Below are 19549 nucleotides of genomic sequence, written 5' to 3'. Positions count from 1 at the left end.
AGCCCAACTATAGGGACAATGGGTACAAAATAAAATGCAAAGGACAGCACAATATACACATAATGAATGTGGATTACATCGAAACATTGAGTATATATTTCTTTTTAAAAAAACTCTTTTAATGCCCAGTACACAAGTTGTAGTCCTCACTGAGGGCAGAATACATACACCATTAAATAGGTCCAGACAAGCTAATCACCGTAATAGAAACGGCATGTACATATTTATGGTCTGATACTTGTTGTAGGCTGCTCAATGGTGTCTCTGCCCACAGTGTTAGACTTTGAAAACAGCCAAGAGTGTATGTGCTATAAAGGCAGTTTTAATATATCCTTCGTTGCCTACTCAGCATTAAAAGATAGGTTAGCATTAGAAGTACTGTATTGTTGGCTCCTATTGGCTTGTATACATGTTCTGTGTCCCCAGCACACTAATATGCATAATCATGGCTTGATGGCTACAAAGTGCAAATTGCAAGAGATTTAAGAATCCAGAGGAGAAGAAAATGGAATACATAATTATGTATTTATTACATAAATTTACCAAAGTTTAATATAGGATTCCCAGATATTCAAATGTAGATGAAACTGTTAGGAATCAATCTAACTAGCTGGTCATTTTGACAGGGCAGCTCAATCAATTCACTTGGTTTCAATATTTATAACAATCTGTACCATCCAAATTCATTGTCAGAGCCAAAATAATGTCTAGGTTGGCATGTCTAATCCCACAGAAGGCTATTGTCTTTGTTTTTGTCTCCTTTTAATTTGATAAATATTGATTGACGTTTATTAAATGAATACTTCCCTGGTAAATTAATCACACTTACAGTAAATCAATTCAGAAACAATCATGCTGTATCAGCTCAGTGCAATCAGATTCATTATTTAGAAAGAAAATGGGAAATATAGAATAGATATTAGAATCCACAGAAATAAGCCATTTTGCAATACATACCAATGATTTACAACATAAGAGGAGCTATTGACTCCATACAATGTACATTTTGGGAAATCACAGAGTATCATATTCCCTCTAACTAAACGAATATGCTGTTATAGAAAATGTCACCTTTGTTCAATTAAAAGGACTGAACTCTACCAAGATGCATAAAAATAAAAAATATTAGTTATCGAGCAGGAATGGCTATTTTGCGATGATACTATTTGACATTTCTAGAAGTAGCATGATCTGTGGATTGTACTATTTTATGGGTTTTCTACAGCTTTTTTTTTGTTTTTCAAAATTAATAGTATCTTCAATTAAGATACAAATATAGGACATGTTATCTAGAATGCTTGGGACCTGGGGTTTTCTGGATAAAGGATTTTTCCGTAATTTGGATTGCTATAATACTACTAAAAAATCATTTAAACATTAAATAAACCCAATAGGATTGTTTTGCCTCTAGTGGGGGTTCATTATATCTTAGTTTGGATGAAGTACTGTTTTATTATTACAAAGACAAAGGAACTCAATTTTAAAAATGTGAACTATTTGATTAAAATGGAGTCTAGGGGGCAGATTTACTTAAGGGAGAAAGTTCCCCAGCAATCACTTCGCGCTCATCGCTACACTTCCCCAGGCAAAAATTCGCTTAGACAACGCTAATTCACTGGAATGCGGAGGTTTATCGACAGAGCTGAACTCTGGCAACGTTTTGCTAGCGTTACTTCGGCAATGAGAGCAATTGAAAGTGAGGATGCGCTAGCGTTCATTTCTGCCTAACACAAATTGCTAGAGGTCTTGCGCTCAGGTTAATTTGCATACGGCAGGAAATTTAAAGTTGAATGGATGTATATGTAGCAGCAAATACATTACACTACACAAGTTCAGGGAACCTTAATAAAGAAAATAGACTTGTTATAATGTCCTACACATGAGCCTACTGTATAGTTAATGTTCTATACAGTATGTTGGAAAATGTATGGGGGAACCCGGTTACCCGAAAAAAAATGTAAGGACTTTTGCAGGCTATCACTCTGAAAAAAGGAAAAGATGCTAGTGTTTTTTGGACTTAAATGTACTGTAAATAACAGAAGATTGAGGAAGATCTATGCACTCCAATGCACTTCACCTGGTCTGAGCTGGTTAAAGAGGTATCCACATTTCATTGAATTTGCGGAATACTGTCCATTCGCCAGAGCGAATTGTCGCCTGGCGATAGAGTGCGAATGAGCGCTATTGTCGATCACTTTCGCTAGCAAAGTGATGCCTGTGCCCATTAGTAAATTGCCGATGTCCCTGCGGTTGGTAACGCTAGCGAATTGACGCTAGCGTTAGCCACTCTGCCCTCGAGTAAATCTGTCCCTATGAACTTTGGAATTTTCTCGATAACAGGTTTCTGGAGAACAGATCCTACATCTGTATATGTATTTGAACTGCCTGACCCCCAGCACTAGCCTAGGTTCCAAAAGAATGAATGTATGAATGTGGTAATAATGCTTGCCATGCACTAGGTCAGATAGTGAGGGATGAGCGTTGATTAGAATTACATCTCATAGTGAAGTGGATGTTTGCCGAATAGGCATTGCTTAGGTGGTTTTGCTGTAACAAGGGTTTAATAGTCCATACTGTTTATTGCCCCCTTTAGAAGCATACTGTATAACCTGGACTTCCTATTGCTATTTAATTGGATGCTGCTTCTTTATCAACATATACTTCCTGCAAGCCATATTGATACACCAAACTAGTACCTTAAAGGAAAATAGTTTAAATGATTTCAGGATTAACTGAGAATATCTAAAGATCCCTGCTCTCCATTATAACATTATAATTGTTTGATCCTGATGTTTTAGTTCATTTGCAACCATTTCTCCCCAAACCTGAAATGCATTTACTTATGATTTATTACTGATGGCATTGATTAATATATTCATTGATGTACTGAACTGTTATTTTGGTTTGGGGACATTTCGGCAAAATAGCTGCATTTGTGTGTTCGAGAGAAGGTCGCATATTTAAAGATATTTAAAATATGTAGGAAAAGCATAAATTAAAAAAAGATAGAAATGAAAATGATAAAAGAGCAGAGGAGCCCTTCACATCCATTCTCCCTTTATTATGAATGATCCTTTTTAGAAGTGTTCATGAAGCAGGCCAAGCAGATTCACAGCCAACATGAAGAGGCACATTTACTTAGCTCGAGTGAAGGATTAGAATAAAAAATACTTCGAATTTCGAAGTATTTTTTTGGCTACTTCGACCTTCGACTATGACTTCGATTCGAACGATTCAAACTAAAAATAGTTCGACTATTCGACCATTCGATAAAACTTCAACCACCTACTTCTCCACCTAAAACCTACCGAGCACCAATGTTAGCCTATGGGGAAGGCCCCCATAGGCTTTCTAAGTAATTTGGGATCGAAGGAAAATCCTTTGAATCGTTCGATTCGAAGGATTTTTCCTTCGATCGAACAAATTGCGCTGAATATCGAAGTCGAAGGATTTAACTTTGAGGGTTAATTAACCGTCGATATTCGACCAATAGTAAATGTGCCCCGAACTATCGCTATTTTATTCACTACTGAGTGCAACCAAACAGGAATGTTCATTTCATCAGTTTAGAAACACAGATTTTCTCTGCTTTTGATCAATTGCTTGTTTATGTGGAACCAATATAAATATCTGAAAAAGAAAAACATATTTATATGTGCATTTAATCTGCCTCACTAAAACATATTTACATTATTTATTTTGCATAACTAAAGAAAATGTTCGTTTCCAGGTGACTTGCAACGGGGTATGAGTGCCTACTGGGATGTTTTTTTTTCTCTTTCAAAAGAGTCAATTGAAATCAGTATGTAATCACAATATTTTGACTATAAAAATGTGAAGTGATAATTAGAAACAGAAAAAAGATTGTTATTTATATGAATTTATATGAAAATAGGTTGATTAATCCAGTTTATTAAAGGGCTGTTTTCAACATGACAACAGTGAATTATTGTGTTTAACATATTCACTTCCTATTGTTTTATTTTCAAAAAATAGCTATAGTTTTCTTGTTTCATTGGAATGATCAGTTCAGAACCATTAAAATGAAAAGTGCTTTGGTTATTTAATTTCTGTGGTTCTTCAGAGCAACTGGAGGAAAAGATAACTGATAATACATGTATAGGACCTGTTATCCAGAATTCTTGGGACCTTTTCCAGATAATAATACATAATTTGGATCTTCATGCCTTAAGTCTATTAGAAAAGCATATAAACATTAAATAAACCCAATAGGCTGGTTTTGCTTCCAATAAGGATTAAGTATATCTTAGTTGGGATCAATTACAATCTACTGTTTTAATATTACAGAGAAAAATTTGGATTAACTGATTATAATGGAGTCTGCGGGAGATTGTCTTTCCATAATTCAAGAGCATTCTGGATAAAGGGTTTCTGGATAACGGATCCCATACCTGTATTAGAACTCCCCTTGTTCAACATGCGTTCAATGAATAGGTGTTGTACTAAACACACTTTTGCCCGTTGTTTTAATTAGAATTGTTTTTGTTATTTTGGAGTTAAACAAGGTGAAGGGAAAAACAAAAGAGACATCCTACTAATTGCCAGATTATTTCTCAGGTTACCAGTGCATATAGAAACCCCCTGAAGAAACAGATATCGATAAACACTCTACCGAGCTGCTTATCCACCAGCCAAAAAAATCATAAATTCAGTATTTATTTTGCTCATGTTGAAATTTTTTTTTTATACTATAGGTGTATAGTGCTGTGTATAAAGAACACAAAAAAACATTATCAATGAAAGGGTCATATTCATTGATCTGTGCAAAACGCAATGGGTGTCAAAATAATTGTGACTTGCACCAATTTTGATGCGATCGAAAAAATTTTTACGTGCGACTATTTTGTCAAAATGCATTAAAGTCAATTGGCGTCTGAATAATTTTGACGAATGATAATTTTATGCGCACGACAATTCTGAAATTTTTCTTCTGTCGCGGTGGATTTTTCGCCAGCAGATTTTTCACCAGCGAATTTATCCGCTGGTAGTGAAACACGGAAACACTTTGTCAAGAATCCATGCCTGGCTAATTTATTCGCCCATCACTAGTAATATTTAATGCACTATATCATATATAACTATCTCATGAATTCTCAATGGGGAAATCTGTAACCAAATTAGATTTCCATTAAAATTAGGGCCAGATTCAATTCACTGAGGAAAAAGGTTTATCACATGAAAACTCAAGGCTCAGAATCAATTTGAGATTTTAAAAGGTTTAGCATGTGAAAACTCTATTGAAGGCTATGGAAAAAACTGGAACTGAATTTGGGGAAAATATTTTTCTCCTCAAATTGAATCTCGTCCATGAGTTTTTACTTGATAAACCATTAGATAACTCTTTCTCACTTAATTGAATATGTCCCTACCTTCCCCAATTGCTGCCTGGTGCATAAGGGGGAATGGAGTTCATAATACAAGGGGTTTAAATGAGAAGGATAATTTGATAAACTTTTCCTTCTACCACAATTTCTCTGAATAACTTATGAGGTGGGATCAAGTGAAAAATTAAAGCTATTTTTGTTTTAAAGAGATACCAACACCAGAAATGAAACTCTTTTTTACATCTATCATAATATTGCCTTTGAAAGCTACTTATATCTTTGCCATAAAGTATTTGCACAATGTTTTTACATATCTGATGCCCCATGTTCCTGTATGAGGGGGCTGCCATATTTGTGCAACAGGAGTCCATTAGCATTAGAAACTTTTACTGACAGGCTGAGATGGGACAGTCAGGTTGGCAAAACAGTCAGGGTTAGAAACTTCAACTAACAATTACTTACATAAACAAACCTCTCAGCAAAAAATAATCAACATGACCTATAGGTAATTTTTAATGTACATTCAAAATCCCTCATCTACAATATCCATTTTGTTGTGGACACCTTTCCCTTATCCTGACCTGCTAGTTAAAAAGGAATCGTTTACATCATTGAGTCTGGGAATGGGCTGGTTATGGTTATCTGAAAAGCAGATGTGATGAACAAAGGGAAAGAAGACTTCTAACTATATATGAACCTTCCATAATTCTGTATATAAAGTTATGCCAAAAATATTTTCTGTATGCTGTATTGATAAATCGGCTCTCTTGCTTTTTATACTGAAAATGCATTTTTAGTTAAAAATATAGAGGCTGATACTATCTTGCAAAAATACCTTTATCACTTATTGCTTAAGAGGAACACGCCAAGTTACATGTACATGTTATTTTATTAACCCAGTTGGAAGCTATTTTCAGCAAAGCCAACCAACACTCATATGATGAAGACCCGTTTAATAAAAACACCTTGCTTTGCAGAAGCAAATGCAGGTAAAACAATGGGCACACACATGTATAACTGTATGCCACATGCTTCTTTGTGCTTTGATTTTCACTGCAACTTGTCTTAAGCCAGTCATGCATATACAAATATGCTTGTTTGTTTGGTGATACTGACAAATGAGCAGATCCTTTACCAATCTGGCCATCCACATAATGGGCCAAATCCGGCTGATGAATTTGTTTTGCCAACAATCAGATCATGATGAGAGAGGCAAGACTCCTACTTTTCCATATGCCTTACACTTATAAATGAAAGTGAGAATGAATGAACTGCAGCAACAGTATTTGTTATATATAACGGACTGGTCTGTTCCCATGCACAATGTCAGTAGAGATAAAGGGATACTGTCATCATCTAAATAACCCAATTTAACTCTACAGGTATGCAATCTGTTATCACTGTAAACACTTGGGACATGGGGATTTCTAAATAAGGGCTTTTCTCAACACCATTTGGTTCACCATACTATTCATGCAGCTTATTTACGATCAAGCACAAGCTACTGTTTTATTACAATAGAATAATAATAGAAGTATCTGCTTAAAAACGATCAAACTGCACAAATTCAGTGGGCAGACCATAGCTGATATTGGGTGGTGAGGCTTATACTTGAGTTTATATCGAATAGATACAGTAAGGGCCTTCTTAAAACAGAAGGTATGCACAAGTCCTGCTGTAAGCACATCATTGCTCCAGAAAACCACCTCATGAAAACATAACCCTCACAACCCTCGCAGCTGTAGGCAGGGAGTAACTAACTGCTCCAAATATATCCATTGAGAACTGCTAGTGTTAAAAGACAGATACAGCCAAAATACAGAGCCAAAGCAGCCCCCATGATATAACATACATGAGTGCTTGATATGAAATAATTGGTTCTGACGTGTAGGATTTGAAGAGTATTTAGCAGTAAAACATAAAAATGGCAAAGCTAAAGTACTTGTTCTTGAGCCTGTAACTAATGTTCATGTGCCAGAACAGGGTCAGGCTATTAAACTGAGGGATCTAATATTACACAGCCATAGTGGCTAGTCAATAGAATTAAAGAGTTTGTGGTGCAAGAATACTGCTCAGATTTCAAATAAAAAAAGAAGCACCTATAACATTACCATTTTACACATTGAGCAGGCTCTTCAAAGTGCCTACAACCCAGTGTACTTGCTGTACCAAAAGTAGATGTAGCTCCACCACAGGTTGCAAAGCATAGCCCCTAGCAAATCATTGCATTTGCTAACAAAGAAACAAATCTGGGTTTTTGATTAGATAGTATTGATATGGCAATGCTTAATGTAATTTCTGGCTGGTGTGCACTAAATCCATTTAAAAGCAGAGATGCCACAACAAATACCGTTTATTTATTTGCTCAATATAAAGGACTCTAAGACTCCGATAAAAAGAAATACAACATTAGAAGAAATAATAACATATATAAATATTTATATATATAAACCAATAAAAATGACAATGGAATGTAACAACTTAAACCCACTGCAATTTGTACTTGTGATCTGAAGAAAGCAGCAGTAAAAGCAGTGGTACAAACTGTATAATCTGGTGGGTTCGATTTTTTAGTGGGGCAGGGGTACTAGGATGTCAACGTAATTGATTGGAAAGAAGCCTGACTGGCCATGAAGCATCCCTTCATACCAGTTTTCATCAATCTGATTGGTGAGAGTAATGATGTCGCCCTCCTTGAAGCCAAGTTCACCTTCATTTTCTGGATCAAAGTCGTACAATGATCGACAGCATGGCTGGTCCATGGGAGTCCCTATAACGAAGATAGAACCAATTTAACTTATATTATAAATATAAGATGAAATACCATTGAGGTACATAATTTCAGTTGGTCAGTCGAACTCTGACAGATAACTTACTTTATTTCTTTTATCCTGCTGAGCATCCAACATTTGAGTCTTTAACTCTATATATTGCTAAATATGCTTGCATTTTCAGTTTTCCCAAGCTTCCAGATGCCTACCAACCAGCTCTTCAAGGGATGGCTTTAAGTTAACTTTTAGTATGTTATCGAATGCCCTCAAGGTATGAGATCTGTTATCCAGAATGCTCAGGAACTGGGGGTTTCCAGATAACAGATCTTTCCGTAATTTGGACCTTCTCTACTAGAAAATCATGTAAACATTAAATAAACCCAATAGGCCAGGGTCGGACTTGGCCGGCGGGACACCGGGAAAAAACCCGGTGGGCCCAGACTCGCTCCTGCACTCACTCTGGTCATGCTGCCATGCCGGAAAACATAGGTACGCGTGTGTGTACATGTGCATGAGCAGGGGGTGAGGTGCAGGAGGTGTCTGAGGCACAGATACTTCGGCCGGCCCAGACCCATGCCTACACTCACTTTGGTCTCGCTGCAGTGCCGGTAAAGGTAGGAACACACTTGCGTGTACGCTTGCACGAAGGGGATGGGAACGTTGCAGGAGGTATCTGAGGCACAGAACCAGGGTCAGAACAGTTCACCTTTGGGGGGCCCGGGGGGATGGTGTGGGGGGCCCTGAGGCTACAGACCCGGTGGGCCCTGGGCCCCCCAGTCCGACCCTGCGATAGGCTGTTTTTGCTTCCAATAAGGATTAATTATATCTTAGTTTGGGTCAAGTACAAGGCACTGTTTTATTATTACAAAGCAAAAGGAAATGATTTTTAAAAATTCAGGATTATTTGATTATAATGGAGTCTATGGGATATGGCCTTTCCGTAATTCAGAGCTTTCTGAATAATGGGTTTCCAGATAAAGGATCCCATGCCTGTATTTACTATAATTATTGGATGATTTTCCTTTCTTCTTCTGCCTCTCCCTGATCTTGCAGCTAAAAGCTAATGCTGCAAGGCTACAATTTTATTGTTGTTACTTTTTATTCCATATCTTTCTATGCAGGCTCCTACTATTCATATTCACATCTTGTTCAAACCACAAGCCTGGTTGCTAGGACAATAATACCTAAAATACCAATGCTGAAATACCAAATGGAGAGTTAGTAAACAAAAAGCTAAATAACTAACTATAACAACTACACAAAAATAAATAACTGACAACTTTTACTTATCGAACTCCTACTTTCAACCGTTGAGGATGAGCTCTAATTTCAAACGTTGATAAATCTGCCCTTATTTGTATGTCTTGACGCTACTAGCCTATGGATTGGATACTGAGAGTACACTCATGATTATATAATTATAGTCACACCTGACTGTGACTCACACTGGCATCTTGGAAGGAGATTATGAGGATATCAGAGGCATATGTGAGGACAATTGACAAACTAGGTTCTGACCAGACAGATGGTAAATACTGGAGGCTTACAAAAGTCTGAAATCGCTGGCTTACTTAAAAACATTATATAAAAACTGGGCAAGGAAAGGATTATACAAAGACATTATCAAGCTTTTGTTAAAGTTACAAAGTACTTTTTGTTTTAGGAGGATCCTGCATTTCTAGGTATAGTATTCCTTTGATGAACTAAATAATTCCTACCCATTAAACAGTATGTATCACAAGCCTGTACATAAGGAAAACAGATTGGCTTTGGGTGGAATACTTGGCATATTGTTTCCCAGCACAAACTGTGCCATGCAACCCTAGCTACACAGCCGGCTTATGCATATTAACATAATTTAGAAATTTATGAAAAGAAAAACACTTTATATTTCTTTTTTTTTTAGAGAAAACATTTCTGAAGACAATAACTGCAGAGCACCTCAAAGGTATTTACAAATAGTCCTCTTTTGTATGGATTTAGACAGAAAGCCACCAAAAATGCAAATTTTCAAGTTATGGGAAAGTTCTGGTTTATTTTGTCACTATTAAGGGGCAGTGTTAAATAAATGGTGAATTTATAAAGCTGTGTATTTTTATAGGCAGCCCTGCTTCTGCCTAATGTCCCCCATAACCTACTATTCTGTGTTTCTTTCCACTTGAGTAGACCACAGCTGTAGTAGAAGCATCTTCTGTTAGGAAGATAGGGGAGATTAGTTGTCCGGCGAGAAATCGCCTCTTCTTTGGGTTACTAATCTCCCCGCAATGCCTTCCCACTGGCTAGAGTCTAAATCGCCAGCGGGATGGCACTCTGAGCGCTTTGTTTTACGAAGACGCCCGAAGTTTCCTTGTGAGGCACATTTCCATTTTACGTAATGAGCAGGCTTCGCAAAGTGCCTAGAAGCCAGTGCACCTGCTGTACCAGTAGCAGTCGTATCTCTACCAGGAGCTGCAAAGATGACTTACTTGAAGTGGGCTGGGTTTGGGAGGGTTGTGGCATACAATGTCTTTTCCCTTCTAGCTCAGCAGAAGCTGGCAGTTATAGCTTCATCAAACCAGAAATCTTAAGTTTAAAATATATCTATTTAAAATCAATTTACCTGATGGTTTGGGGGTCCCTGCAAGAGCAATACCCCCATTATGTTGGCTGTTTTCACTTGGGGGTGCAAGCTCCAAGCTCATGCGTGGCTTAGGCAGATATTCTCTTCTGGGCTGATCTGAAGCATCTCTTACTCTGTAAAATTGAATAGAAATATTGAAATACATCTTACATGTTTTTAGAGAGGCCAGATGTAATAATGTTAAGTTTCAGATTAAAATATATAGCTGAGCTGCCCCAATTCCTCATATTTTATGATGGTAAAATAATACAGTGTTTCAGCATTTAAAGGAGATCCAAAATCTACAATATTAATATTATTGTTCCCTTGCTGTAAAGTAATTACAGCACAACACATACTGCTGATTGCTGCACAATGCTTTATAGTACTACAGAGTGAATGGTGTATTTTTTGCATGGTAGTATTGTGTAGCCTCATGCTATAGGCAAGGGACATAAATACAATTTAATTGATGCCTTTATATATTGTGATTGTGTTTAGGGATTGAGATGGAGTGCCTATTATTACTAACACACATTGTGTGATTTTATGCCATAGGTTAAAATACTTGCAAATCAATTCCTTGCACTTATGTATAAGTGCTACCTTTGCCCTGCCATATAACTGATACAGGGGGAACCCTGGAGCTACGGGGATCTGGAAGGTATGTATGGAGGTAAGATTATAAATTTCAGGCAAAAAGATGAATTTTTACCCAAAAGAATTCTCATTCTATCAGTTATTTACATAATGGCTGGTAACCCGTGCAGCCAAAAATCTGATTTGTTTTATTATTTATATTTCCATACAAGCAGTCTCCTATAAACCTTCCAGTCAGTTTATTTAAATGATTTCATGGTTGCATGGTGACTGTCCTTTAATTAGATAACTGGATTAAAAACACATTACACTAATTACTACCATACTCTTACAGGTATGGCATCTATTATCTTTGGATCTGGGCTTTTCTGTATAAGGTATATTTCTGTAATTATACTACTACTATGTAAGTATACATATATACATATGTAAGTATACTACTACTACTGCAACTACTAAAAATTTATTTAAACATTAAATAAACCCAATAGGATTGTTTTGTCATTATCTTAATCTTAGCTTGAACAGCTACAAGGGACTGTTTTGTTATTACAAAGAAAATCTATATTAAAAAGTAGAATAAAGAATTCACACATTGCCCTAAGCATTGCTGTTTATGTAATCAACGTGCTCCCTCAGACAGCCTAATGCTGATCTGCTAACAAGGGAAAAACACCATCACAATATCATCCAATAATCCATTTTCAAATGGCTTAATTAACAGACTTGGCAACTCTGTAACACATGGTGGCAAAATGTACTTATTAAATTATTAAAGAGGTAATAATACTCTACTACTACAGTGTACTAATTTACACACACAAATAAACCAAACTATACGAAATGTGTACAAGCATTGCATTATAAGAAAGGCTGATATGCCTGGATGAATCTATCCCCTTCAGTGTGCAAGCTAGCTGTGTTACTGGCTTGCACTCTGCTGTGGAGGATTGGTCTTCAGCACTTCAGTCATAGCTGGATTTAACTTTCAGCCAATGCATTTACGTGTATATAGAAAATGTAATGTCTCCTCTAATTCCATGTTTTTCTCCAGAAGTCAATGCTGAGCCTCATCATTAAAAAAATAAAGACATGCTGCTTAGGCCTATGCAATATTAAAATACAGTGGAAACATGCCTGTGCGCCTTGCCAAATGATTAACGTGCAGATTTACTAAGGTTCGAAAGGCAAATTCGAATTTTCAAATTTAGTTTTTTTGGTCAAAACTCACAAATTCGAATTTAAAATCACCAACTCGAATTTGAATTCAAATGTAAGATTTATCACACCTTCACCCTGGAAACAGTTCTAATTCGACTATTGCCAAGCTCATGTAGAAGTCAATGGCAGAGTTCCCTTGAACTATTTGAAAATGTTAATAGTAGCGATGAGCGAAATTTTTGCCAAGTTGATGCCCCATAAACTCCAATAGGAGAAAAAAAATGTTGCCTTTTTTGAGGAAAAACTTGATCGAGTTTTTGGGTCCAGACTATTCAATCTATCAATTTTATTTTTTCAAAAATAAAATACCATTTGAATTGTGAATGTGTGAATAAAATCTAATTTATGAGATTTTGAAGAAATTCACATTACTCTAAAATTCAACTTTTGATACATAACCCCCCTAAATGTGCTGTTACAAAATGATAAATATTGCAACACATACCAGGGGGCTGCCATGGGCGCTCCTCCAATGAGGAGAGTTGAGAAACTCGCCTCATGCGGCAGTGCCCCCCGTTTGCCAGGGGTGGCAAAAATGCCACTCCTGGTAACTTCAAGAGCCGAATTTCCATTTTTGAACCCGAAATTTGGCTCTTCTAGTGCAGAGAGAACAATTGCGCTCTCTGCACTAGCGACATGGACCCCTCCGACCTCCTCCGGCGCTGAAAGTGTGAGTGCCGTAGGGAGGGGGGGGCGGCAGAACAAAGGCCACCTCAGGTGGCAAAACAGGCAGAATCGCTCCTGGGGGCTGTACATTTTTTTATGAGCCATGTATCATTCACAATCCATTTAATCTGGTATTAAATATTTTCATAACCCATCATTAATTGCAATATCAAGTTTACATAAGATGAAAACTTACCTCTGCTCCAGTTTCACAGCAACATGCTGTAGGATTTGCGTTGCTTGCCTGTGATACTCCAGTTGTGCTTGTGCAAGTGCCGAGAGCTGGTTTACCTGCTCAATCTGACAAACAGAAAAGAAGTTCATCATCATCATTTATATTGTGCCAGAAGTAACACAGCACGCTACATTGATTTATAAGAAACAGGGGTCAATGATTTAATAAAAATGGGTTCAAGAGTAAAAACTGTATCAGAGGGCCAAACCCCACAAGAGCTTACAATGAAAGATACATTGTGAAAGCTACAATAATGCAACTGATCTTATTGCTCTCAATCTCATTTTTGGGGGTCTACAGTCAATTACATCTAACTGTCCAGGTTATAAGGGTGCAGTCTTTGTGGCAACAGAAAAGAACAATCTCAAGAAAATTTCACAGGAAAATAAAATAAATGAAGGCAGTATAACTACATGCAAGGCTTTACATGAATAAACACCTTCATATTATGCAGTCTAATAAAGCAAACCATTCAATTACTCCTTCAAAGAAAATAGGGCTATATTTTATTATTTTTTAATCAACACTTTGGTTCAAAGAATATAATAAATATACAATGGTCACATGATAACATTTGACAAGAGTGTACACAGGAAGAAACGTCAAAGATAACTTACATCCATTTCCAACAGGTTGAACATGCTTGATTCTGCAATTTCTTTGGACTCATCAAACTTTTCTAATGCCTGGCGGATTTCATCATCTGTAATTTTGCCTTGCCGTTTCTTTTTGTAATCAAAGTCCAGTCGCCTGCCTTCCAACTTTTTCAGGTGATGCTAAAAGCAAAACACAACACTGATGCTGCTGCAGACCTTGTACAAATAGAGAGACAAAAATTCCTCTGCTGAAGATTAAACAGAGTCGCCTTTTTAATAGTTCCGTTTCGATTTTGAAGGGAAAACACACTCATTGTACAGGCAGAATGTATTTTACTTTAGTTTCCCAAATTATACAGTAGCTCTCCATTCATAATTTACTATAAAATGAAAAGAATAGAATAAACTATACTCCTGCAAAAGCAGAGGAATAAAAACGTAACCCCTATAGTACTTACAAAACAGGGGGCCTTACCTTTTAAGAAATACAGGTCAACAAACTAAAACTAAATGATACATTAGAGATATTAAAGGGGTTGTTAGCAAGTATGATGCTAAGAGTAAAAAGTCTGAGATAATTTGCAATTGGTTTTAATTTTTTATTATTTAAAGGTTTATGAGTTATTTAGCTTTTTATTCAGCAGCTCTTCAATTTGCAATTTAAGTAATTTGGTAGCCAGGGTCCAAATTACCCTATCAACCATGCACTGATTTGAATGAGACTGTAATATGAATAGGAGAGGCCTGAATAGAAGTAATAAAAAGTAGCAATAACAATACATTTATAGCCTTACAGAGCATTTGCTTTTTAGAAGGGGTCAGCGACGCCCAATTGAAAGCTCCATCAGAAGAAAAAGGCAAATAACTATAAAATTTTAAATAATAAACAATTAAGACCAATTGAAATGTTGCTCAGAATTGACCATTCAAAAAGTTGAAGGTGAACCACCCCTTTAACGTCTAACGTTGGATGAAAGATTTGATACCATATAAACATGTATGTTTGTACAAGGATTTTCTCTACTGTTTTTATTATGTATTCATACCTGAATCTCTCTGAGATCTTTGTCATGTAAGTTCTGCAGTGGGTCTATGAAGTTCTGCTTCACATCAATATCCAAGGAGTCTTTGATATCTGAGAGCTCCCTCATTGCTTCTCCTACATCAAGCAGCGCTAAGCCTAAGGGTAAAAAATAGCATCAGCTCCAGGGAACAGACAGGAAGCAACGAAACTGTCACCCGTTCCTATAAACAAATTGCAACCAAACAAATGAGAGGGCCCTTCTGCAATTCCTTGAAATGAAACTAATAGTGCCAATAAATTTACATCAGTCCAATCATATTGTGTCCTAAAGTATCAGTATCAGATAAAGTAAACTTGGTTTTAACATAAGATGGCATAATATATTTATATGTATAGTGAATAAAATACCTCCTACTGTAAAATTTAAGGATATCACTGAAGAGTTCCATGACCATATCATTTTATACAGGTTATGGAACTCCAAGGTTACTTCTACTATCCTCACATTACAAGAGGTACTTTATAAATACACATGTCATCTGACAAAAATGACATCACTAAGCTCCATTTATAACTGATGACATCACTAAGCACCATTTATAAGGATATACTTTACAGGTTATTCATGGATTTTGTGTATAATATACATTATATACTGTATATATTAAATATATATTATATCTTTATTTTACATACCACTTGTGTACGACAGAAATAAAGAGTGATGGTCCTGACCAACCAAAGTTCTTAAAATGATCCACACTCCATAACATGATTACTACATTATAAAGGAATCCGATAAGATTTAAATACCACATACAGCAAAAGGAAAATGTAATTACCAAAATTTGACTCATCGCCAATTTCTTTTCCAAATTTGAACATTGCTTCAGCCAATAAAGCTTCAGCTTGAGGGTAACCCGGGCCTTTCTCCTGCCCTCGAATCTTTGACATTGTGTTCAGCATGGTGAGTTTTGCCCTGGAAGCTGTATACAGAAAAGCAGGTAAGGCTAAGTGTAAGTGCTAAGGCAATTCCTGCCACAAGTTCTGCCAATGTAAAACTAAAAAAAAGAGGGTTTGTTGTTTTAGGAGTATCAAATCTTTTTCATTCTACAAATCAGACATTGAATAACACTGACTCTGAGCATATACTCAGCTGCAACCCAGGTTCCGAACACACTGACAGAAGCTGCAGCACCCCATGGTACAAAGTTGGCATATACTTTTCATAAAGACAGTAGTTAATTTGCACATTTTACATCAAGTATTTGTACAGGCAAATTATGTGAACCATCAAGTTGTCTGAAAGCCAATGCAAACCAAATGAAATAATAGGAAACAATGGGGTTACATTTCATTGTAAACTGTAGAAAGGCTTTTCTTACTGCAAGAACTAATTGTGGATATCTCTTCCTGAAGCAACTGGATGGGCCAAGGACTAGAAAAAGAAATGTATGCATTCTCATCAAGTGAAAATGTAACTTGCAATCAGAAGGAACATTTTTTCCTCATTTTGCTGCAAACTGATATAATGAGATAATACAGGCACAGTTATTTTCACCTTTCTCCGCACGATGCTATGTACAAATAAATAAAATGTGCTTTTTGTTAGCATTATTTATTTTATTACAGTGTTGATGACATACGGTAAACAGAGTAAGAATAAGGAATAAGAAAATATGAAACATCCTTCCTAATAAAAGCATATCATGTTCCTATTTCATTCATCAGCAATAAGGATCTTGAAAGATGGTGTTTGTGATGGACAATCCAAGACCCCAGCCATCCAATCCAGTGTAGCCTTCTCCTCATCTATCATCTTTCTGAGTAAAATAAATGAGCTTTAGAAAATGGACAGGGCAAAAGACTAAATTCACTGATATGTGGTGATAAAAATGCATATATAATTGAAGCTAACACTAACATTTTCCATAATGAATGAGGAAGAGGAGAAAGCAGAAACGGACAAAAAGATTGGAAAAATAAATAATATATAATAGAAGAGAGGGAAAAAAGATGGTGACACAGAAAGTGAACATGAAGAGAGAGTTAAAGCTGTATTTGCTTAATTCAGCTGTGGTTTTATAACCACATTTCATAAACCACAGTTGTGATTGTTCAATTAAAATGATAATTTTTCTCTTCAATTAACTTGCAGAAAATATTTAAGTACAGGTGTGGGACCTGTTATGCAGAATGCTCAGGACCTGGGGTTGTACGGATAACTTATCTTTCCTTAATTTGGATCTTCATACCTAAAGTCTTTTAGAAAATCATGTAAACATTAAATAACCCCAACAGACTGGTTCTGCTTCTAATAAGTATTAACTATATCTTAGTTTGGATCAAGTACAGGGTACTGTTTTATTATTACAGAGAAAAGTGAAATCAATTTAGAAAATGTGGATTTGGTGGTTTATTTGATTATAATGGAGTCTATGGGAGAGAGACTTTCTGTAATTTGAAGCGTTCCATACCTGTATTTGGTATGTTCATAAATATTTATTTAAAAAATATCATGCACTTAAGGTTGAGGGCTTATTTCCTAAAGTAGTATTAGTAGTACTAGTAGTAATACCACAGTTGTCACAATTATCTATGTTTCTACCCATAATGCAATTTTTGTACTAGAATTCCAGCATACTGACACAAACTTTAGCACCATGCACTGATAAATAGTAAATTCAAGTTTATTTTTTCCTCTAAAGATTTGAGGTTTTCTACTTTAAAAACTCAACCAGAAAAATCTGAGGTTTAATAAATAGGCCCCATAGAGACATATTGGTAAGAGTCTTCTTAGGTCTGTTATCACAGAACATGGAAAACATTGTTGGAATTGAAGTCTTGGCTGGAGGAAAAGCTCATAAAATGTTTCATTGCTATGAAGTCGGGACCAGAAAGGATAACAGCATACAATAAATAGGCACTGCTATAATGGGAAATTGCTTAGAATTACAATTTCACTTTAGGTGGACATCCCCCTCTTTAAAAGTAGAATTCATCAGAAATATTTATTACTGTGTCAAGTTTACTGACTGAGATCAATGGGAACAGTTTTCAATTTCCACCAGAAATGTATTGATCTAACAGAATAATCTCCTAATTTGGTTTATAAATAGCTTTCGACAGAAGGTACAAAAAAGCAAGGCATAGTATAAATATGTGCAACCATAGCAACAATGGTTTATTCTAAGTAACCACGAATGCTGTTCTCAGTATCGTTGATATAGTTGTGTGTTTGAGATAATGCCACAAACACTTTTTAACTAAAGATAATACAAAAATAAAACATTTGCATCACCAAAGCACTGCGTATCTTGACAGCGCTATATAAATAAATGATGATGATCACTGTGTTGGGCAATGGACAACATAGAAATATTCCCCACTTAACAGTAGCACATATGTATAAAAGCTCTATTCATTCTAATCATTGTTCCGCTAGGACTAAGTCACTTCTTTTTATATAATGCTATTAATTTATAAATATTTAGATGACTCCCCACAGTAAAAGCTTCAATACAAACCATGATGATGCCTTTAGAACGAAGGTAATTTGAAACAGCATTCTGCTGTAAAACCACAGGAGTTAGTTCTGCTAAATCAAGCATGAGACTATTTCTCTTTCTGAAAAAGTGTCACGGTATAGTACATATTATTGCAGGGTTTAATCCATTTATGGTTATCTGTGTAAAGGTGCTGAGTGTGTGCAAAGGAAATGAGGAACAGAATAATAACCGAGCAGTACTGAACTTGGTATAGGCGTTGCGACTCCTAGGGGCCAATTTATTAACATTTATATTTTTTCTGTTTTCCCAAAGCAAACTTTTTAGCACTAAAATCACGTAATTATAAATTGTCGCTTAAAACCACAAAAAATGTGTTATTTATTAAGTGTGAAAGCCACAAAACATCTCCATCTAAAAGCTATCAAGGCCATGTAGAAGTCAACGGCCTAACAAGACTGGCCCCCCCCTGCAAAAAAATCTTCCCAGTGGCCCGGTAACTCCAGAGCCTGCCATGAAAAGTTAGTAGCAGGCATGCAATTTAACAGGGAGCAGAGAAGATAAATTCCCTGTTTTTATTAGACATACAGTACGTGTGTTTTTAAAATGGGAGTTTAGTCGAAGGTTGAAAAAAAAATTGCACAAATTAAAATTTTGATAAGAAGGTCTCCCAGAATAATTAAAAAATTATATTTCAATATGCTTTTGAGCTCCTTAGGAAAATGATGACAACTGGCTACTACAAATAAGTTAAATTGATGTGTACTTGTCATTTCCCTACCTGGGTTAGGCTGGAGATACTCTGTTGTTTTTGTCATTATCTCCATGACGGCCTTACTGGTTGTATCCACTTTCTGGAAGAGAGAAACATAGAATTTAAGATTTATCACTGAGAATTAATTAGAAGTCCACATTCAACCTTTTTTTCTTTATTTCATTTTAATTGTTTTACAAAAGAAACTGAAAAAGGAGAAACAATCATTTGC

General features: G+C 36.1%; 1 protein-coding gene across 1 annotated transcript in view; it reads right to left on the bottom strand.

Annotated features, from left to right (window-relative positions):
* Window positions 1–7599: 7599 nt before the first annotated feature.
* The window catches only part of sh3gl2.S (SH3-domain GRB2-like 2 S homeolog), an 82753-nt gene continuing 70803 nt past the window's right edge, over window positions 7600–19549 (bottom strand). The window contains 7 exon segments of the mRNA NM_001096047.1: window positions 7600–8115; window positions 10716–10849; window positions 13399–13502; window positions 14055–14213; window positions 15080–15213; window positions 15900–16043; window positions 19345–19417. Of these exon segments, the coding sequence (NP_001089516.1) occupies window positions 7916–8115; window positions 10716–10849; window positions 13399–13502; window positions 14055–14213; window positions 15080–15213; window positions 15900–16043; window positions 19345–19417 (948 nt within the window). The 3' untranslated portion in view covers window positions 7600–7915.

The sequence above is a fragment of the Xenopus laevis genome, chromosome 1S (assembly GCF_017654675.1).
Source record: "Xenopus laevis strain J_2021 chromosome 1S, Xenopus_laevis_v10.1, whole genome shotgun sequence".
Classification (NCBI taxonomy): domain Eukaryota; kingdom Metazoa; phylum Chordata; class Amphibia; order Anura; family Pipidae; genus Xenopus; species Xenopus laevis.
This window is presented reverse-complemented; position numbering and strand designations above follow the sequence as displayed.